At 43.0% G+C, this 6,662-nt stretch overlaps 1 protein-coding gene across 1 annotated transcript in view; it reads right to left on the bottom strand.

Annotated features, from left to right (window-relative positions):
* edn1 (endothelin 1) overlaps positions 1-3,395 on the bottom strand; it is a 3,550-nt gene extending 155 nt beyond the window's left edge. Inside the window, exons 1-5 of the mRNA XM_083684615.1 lie at positions 3,218-3,395; positions 2,623-2,776; positions 2,368-2,517; positions 1,870-1,977; positions 1-1,174 (exon numbers count right to left, since the gene is read on the bottom strand). The exon at positions 1-1,174 is cut by the window's left edge and continues 155 nt beyond it. Of these exons, the coding sequence (XP_083540741.1) occupies positions 1,072-1,174; positions 1,870-1,977; positions 2,368-2,517; positions 2,623-2,776; positions 3,218-3,278 (576 nt within the window). The 5' untranslated portion in view covers positions 3,279-3,395 and the 3' untranslated portion in view covers positions 1-1,071. The remainder of the gene's footprint in view (positions 1,175-1,869; positions 1,978-2,367; positions 2,518-2,622; positions 2,777-3,217) is intronic.
* Positions 3,396-6,662: the final 3,267 nt, after the last annotated feature.

The raw sequence follows: 6,662 nt of genomic DNA, 5'->3' as shown, positions 1-6,662 counted from the left end.
TAAATATATGGTGATAGCTTAACTATTATACAATATGTATAGCGAAATCTCAGAGCCAATATCAGCATAGAAATCTCCCAAGTTCTAACTATAGCTCTAGCTGTAGGGCCACCTGAAGTAGTTAGGTCTGTGGTCACAAGTCTCAGTCAAACAGCAATAACACATCACATCAGGCCAGATGTGTTACTTATGCCATGGTACACAACAGGGGAGTTTGGGGGAGGCAGAAACTGGAGGACGGGCTCATTGTAATGCATGAAACGGAATGGGGAATGGTATCAAACACACGTGTTTGGTACCATTCCTCATTCCGTTCCATGCATTACAATGAGCCCTTCCTCTGATTTCTGCCTCCACCAGCTTCCACTGGTACACAGTCAATTAGTCTCTATCATTGTGGGCTTCACAGAATCCATTGTACTCTTGTGAGAGCAGACAACAACATTTACCTAGGCAGGAAAGCATGCAGTGTCAGTGTCTCTGATGCTGCTGTGTAAAAGCAGTCAATCCAATCCAGTGATAGCTACAGTAGAGGAATGCATAGACTAAAGGTTCAGCCACTCAAGTCATTAGCAACGTCCTGAAGTTCAGTTTGAGGGTTGCTTAAGTCCAGAGGAGAGATGAGAGAAGGTTGACCGTGGACTCTTCTGAGTGCCTATAGCACATGAGAGAGGACTGTTCCTTGTCCTTTTTAAATGGTGTCAATAAAGGGGAGAACAGTTCAGTCGATTTCTCCTTCTTTGGACTCCTTGTATTTATCTACAACCGTCTACAGTCATCTCAGCCTCTTCGATGGAGAGGTTTAGACCAGCATCAGCACAACACAGCACAGCCATTCAGCCCATTTAGAACCTGAACCATGATTGAGCCAACATGGCGTCCATTTGCAGGCTTTCTGTGGGGTATCCAATGCCAGCACATGCGACCACTGCACACAGATCCACAATGGCAGGTGGATGGAGAGAGGCCCCCAGGGTGGTGGAGCCTCTCTCCTCTGCGTCTGACAGAGTGAGGGGGTGTCTGTCTTCTCTAGGAGCCTGCTCTCTCGCTTTCTCAGGCTCGAGCTCGGTGTTACTGCCTCAGCCTCCACTTCTCCAATAGGAGCCGGGTTTTCAGAGTGGCCCTCAGTGCAGAGGGGCCAGGGCCCACTGTTTTTTGACTTCTGTCGTTCACCCTGGAGACAAAGAGGATAGGCCAATTAGCAATCAAATATCAGACTGAATTCAGGTGATGTTGATGCTGGTGTTTTGGATGGAAGAAGAGTGCTTATCAATCAATCCTTCCTAACTCAAACCACAAGGTTGGCCAGGTATCATATCCCCTGCAGTTTTGGTTAGACACAACCTTGACATGCTCAGCAATTTGCCATATATGTTTCAATTTTATTAATGTGTCAAAAGGAGCAGACACTGGCGCCTCAGACTCTCTGAGGGGGGTTAGGTTTCCAAACATGATAACACAAAAGAGGAGCTGTGCCAGAGGATGTCTCCTTTACACACATCAAGATGACACTTCAGCAAGGGAAAAGTGATACATGCTCTAGTCTAGAAGTCTGACAAGGGAAATTCCATTACCTCTCCAAAAATAGATCAACTATAGACCTACAATAATAATGTCATTCTAAACTCTCATGATTCTTAATTATTTCCCATGATATCATTAATTATGCTTGAGGGGAGGAAATCTCAAATCTTGCCCATTTGATACACGAGTTTATTTCGCAGGCACACAGATCCTTTTACGCACGCACGAAAATATGTGCTCTGAGAGATTGCGTCTCACAAAAGACATCTATCTAGGGTGAGGTTATAATTATCACGTCCATTTATTTTGCAAATAGACCTGTTCAGTCTGAGCGTTTTCTCTTACCTTTTAATCTTGCTCGTCTTGTCTGCCAGCTTGTGTTTGCACTGCCTCTGAGCACAGTCATCGCCCTCGGCGGAGAGGATCACCTTGTCTGGCGCTCCTGCCTCGTATCTGAGAGAGCGAAAGTGCACAAGACGTGAGCATGGAGGGTCGGGTTTCAAGTAATCCTATGGTTTTGAAACATTTAAGAGAATGAATTACAAAGACGATAGCGTAGTGACTTGTTTCCACAAGTTAGACTATAGCGATTTGCGTCGTTGACAGCTCAAATGAGGATCGAATAGAATGGACCACTAAAGATAAATAAGGAATCTTTAAATAAAAGTTTAGTGAATGTGAAGTTGCCTTTATAGGCTATTTTTCACATGCAGGCATTGCTGTGTACGGTTGGCGTACGCTCGGCATTCATTCCCAAGATATAAAGTAATACATAACATTACCAAAGAGCATTTTGACAAGTTAGAGCGAAATATAACAAATACATTACGCAACGAAATGTACCTGAGGTGGTTTTCCAGCTGACAGAACTTTGAACATGCGCTGTCATCCTCATGGAGGCACTTGCAGCGAGGGTCTTGTTTGGTAACCGCGGGCGCACTGATGGCGCGCTTCTTCCTGGGAGCATTGCCCAGTCCGTAGGAGACCACACGCCTGGAGAAATGAACGGAATAATTACCAATCGGAAACCAAGCCAGTTGTAAATGCAGTAGCCTGGATTAGAACATAGAAAATGGTATGTTTGGAAAAGTGACTTACTCTGGCGTGTTGATCCATATAATGTCCAGGTGACAGAAGTAGACGCACTCCTTGTCAAGGAACGTCGCGCAGGAGCATCGCTTCGTCCTTATGTGGCGTACCGGGGAGGCTGTGGTGGCAGCAGCTGTCGTATCATCCACAGGGGCCGATGTGACTATGAGGGGGAAATAATTATGAAATAATAATTATTATTATATGATCATCACAGTTTGAATCATACGCCATACCATTGCAGACATTAAGACATTCATCTGGTATGTCGTATTCGATTCAGGTGCGCAGAATGCGACTTGGGATGTCTGAGGATCAATTTGACATTAAATATCAGGATTGAACAGTTAAAAAACAACAACAATGTGTTCCATGAGAGTTGTCATCATAAATACTAGATTTTTTATGAATCCACAGTAAAGAGATATGCGTATTTTCTGCTTTTGAATTTCAGAGTGCGTTAGAGTTTAATTGGTGTTTAATTAGGTTTTTATTTCACTGATGTGAGCCAGCAACGGCTATTAAAAGGTATTATGAAGAAAGTGTTGCCCACAAATCAATATTCAAGAATTGCAAAAACATTAGCCTCCTTGCAATAACTTACCTGCATGTAAAATTCCAGAGTACATCATTGACAACACGGGAAACAATATGCGTAAATCCATGTTTTAAATACTTCTTGGATCCAATTCAAATAATCTTGTTCAAGAAAATGTAATATTCCTTGTACAACGAAAAACTCAAAAACCCAGAAAGAAACGACACGAAGCAAGAGGCGTCTGTTGAGGTGCCCGTGAATTCATAAAGGAGCGAAAAAGCACACTTGCATCGTTCTGACAGTGGCTCTACATGTGCAACCCCTGTACTTTATATACGCTACAAGCACACCACCTCCCTCTCCCCCCGCAGTCGCGTGTAAACAGTTTTGTCCTTTGGCTTATTCGTAGACAATGCTGTTTGTTAATAGTCACCGACAAGCAACGTGCAGACCAAGATAAGAACTTTGAAATTCCTCGATTCCGAGGGATGGAGACGCCGGGTGGCGGTGACCCGAGCCAAGTTCTGATCGAATCTTCGAAAGAGACAGTTGCACTCATTCTCCAGCAGATGGCAGCCGAGTATCAACAGATGAACTTACAAATCACACATTTTCTCGTATTTTATGTGGGAAATGGAATGGGCCTAGGCATAAACTCGTCTGAATGGAATGATAAGAAATAGCCGGTAGGCCTATATGTGCCTCTCTCTCTCAACTCATCAGATGGTTTTGTTAGTAGTATAGGCCTAGGCTATATCAAAGCACTGGCTTCACATACAGTAAGTAAGCGTTATTTTCTATAGCTTACTGTTATTATTATTAGTGTGGTTAATGGTCTGGCCAAATTGGTGCAAAATGCATATTCCTACTTCATGGAAAAGATACTCCACAACCAAGCCTGCCTACGCACGCACACACACACTCACATTCACACTCACTCATTGCTGCACTATTTATAAAATATATCTGTATATATTCCACCATATTGATACACTTATATTGAATGACTTATTATTATTGATTGTATTTAGGACTTCACTGCCTATTAGTACTTTGTTGTGCCTTATTGCCTATTGTGTTTTGTTATTATTGTCTTTTATTCATATCATTTTATTTACACTACACTGTTGAGAGGTTGCTCGCTTCAAGTGTTTCATAGTACCATTTACATCTGTATTTATATCATATGACAACTAAACTTTGAATTGATTTGATTTTGATTTGCCTTTGTCTTTTACACAGCTGTGGAGCATTCAGGCTACACCTCACACTGGCTGATTCAACAGACACTCTGGATAGTGGAATAGTGGAATAGTGTTGATGTAAAATTCTCTCTACACTTCTGTATTTCTTTAACCCTTCTACTGCCTGGTTTTACATCACACAAATAACTTGGGTCAGGCTATATATTTGCAATATTACTTAATAAAAGGTAGTCCTAAGCACACACATTTGCAGTAGGCAAACCGGTTTTTGCATGCTCATTTAATCTCTTTGCAACATGTTGATCAATTAAATATATGTATTAAAGTAATTATCAAATAATTCAGTTTACTCCAAGTGCTTCAAGTAACCTAAGGAAAGGCGGGTTCTAAAATGACTATTATAATGCTGACATCAATAATTATCTCTCCAAAAGCCTCTTCTTTCAGCACCAATTGTAACAGCACAATGAAAAAGCTTTTTGTATGTCAAACATTACTAGACTCTCTTGCCATACTGAAGACACAGTGGCTGTGGAAAGAAACTAAATCTTACTGGTGTGTGTGTGATGGGAGAAGACAGTGCACTTTCACTAATGACGGAAAATGACATGTGGTAGGGGGGAAGATAAAGTGGAAAAACCTAAAGTAAAACATCCTGACACAGTTTTGACATCCCTAATAAAGGGCTGGTGTTACAGTTTCCATTAGACAGGGAACAGCTTGTGCTACTGGCTTGTGGCTGGCTGCAGGAGGGCCCGCCTGGCCCCTGTCCAGCCAGGACATCGTCAGCTTGGCTATAGCCCTGTGATGGAGCCAGAGCCTCAGCCCCAGTTTCCTCTTGATCAGAGCCATGTGGAGCTTCTTTCTCCAGCCTTACCCCCCTCAGAGGGACACGGGGGGGGGGGGAACAACGGCCCCTGGAGCTGCTTTGGTGTTGTATGAACAAAGCTGTGGGAATCCCTGTGGCTTTATAGTCTCTCTTGTAAAATAGAATTTATCCCAAAGAGACTAACCTGGATTAAAACATGAAGGAAAGTTCACTTCTGAGTCTCTCATCCTCCTACACCTCCCCCTTCTCCCTCTCTCTTTCTTTCTTTCTTTCTTTCTTTCTTTCTTTCTTTCGCTCTCTCTCTCTCTCTCTCGTAGAAATCGGAGGATGGGCTCATTTTAATCCATGGAATGGAGTGAGAAATGGTACGATCTACCAGTGTTCAATACCATTCCTCATTCCATTCCATGCAGTACAATGAGCCCGTCCTCCGATTACTACCTCCACCAACCTCCCCTGGTTTGAGCGTCTCTGATTTTATGGGTTATACTAGGCAACATCCTCCCCGCCCACCTGCTACCCCCCTGGTACAGCTGTGAAGGCTTCTGTCCTCCAGGCGTGCGTCTCTGTTGTCTCAATAAGTTAATAACACAGCCAGCACTGTCAAATAAAGACAAATACATTGGAATTGAATACATATCAGCAGTCACTGTGGACGTGTTTCGGCATCAAGCCTTCATCAGAGCAGACAGGATCCTCCTCAGGCTCCAACACAGACAGACGGACTGACTGACTGCCTGCCTGCCTGGCTGACTGACAAGGGAAGACTGTTTCGCACCCTGACAGAAGGATGAGTCACTTTCCAACTGAAGCGATGATGAGTTCGGTGCTGTAAAGCCCCTGAGATGAGCACAAAGTCCCCTCAGTGGAGTCTCTGGTCTGGTGTGTGAGAGCAGGTCTGATGGTCTTTGCCCTCTCCGGGTGCTTGGTGCTCTCCTTCATGATGAAAATGATTGTTTTTTTCTTGCCCTGGAATATAGAGGAACTTTGGTGGCAAGTGCCACTACTATCTGATTGGTAAATGATTTAGAAAATGGGATTTTAGGCAAGTTGAAGAGGCTGACATCAAACCTCTGAATGAGTCTACATGAGCATTGAATGACACTTGATCAATGTGAACATTTGGATGGATGTAGAAATGTACTTTCATCCATGAACAATGTTCTATGTGACACAGTGAGTGTAAATGAGCTGTCTTCAGTGCAAAATCCATTAAAAGGTGCAATATGTAACATTCAAGCTTTCTAAAAGCTTTCTAAAAGCGTTTAATTTACAAACACTATTTTGGCTTTGTAAAATAATGCCCGACCTGACACTCGGTTTGTACTTATTTACTTGTAGTTTGGAACTTCGAACCACATTTTACTGCGGTCGCAGATTTCCAACAGACTTAAGCCCTGCTCCTTTAAGGTTAATGACAACTTGGGGAAATGCCAAATGTTAGATGCTATGTGGTGTAACCCGTCTATTGAACTTA

This window comes from Argentina silus, assembly GCF_951799395.1.
Source record: "Argentina silus genome assembly, chromosome: 14".
NCBI classification, from domain to species: Eukaryota; Metazoa; Chordata; class Actinopteri; order Argentiniformes; family Argentinidae; genus Argentina; species Argentina silus.
This window is presented reverse-complemented; position numbering and strand designations above follow the sequence as displayed.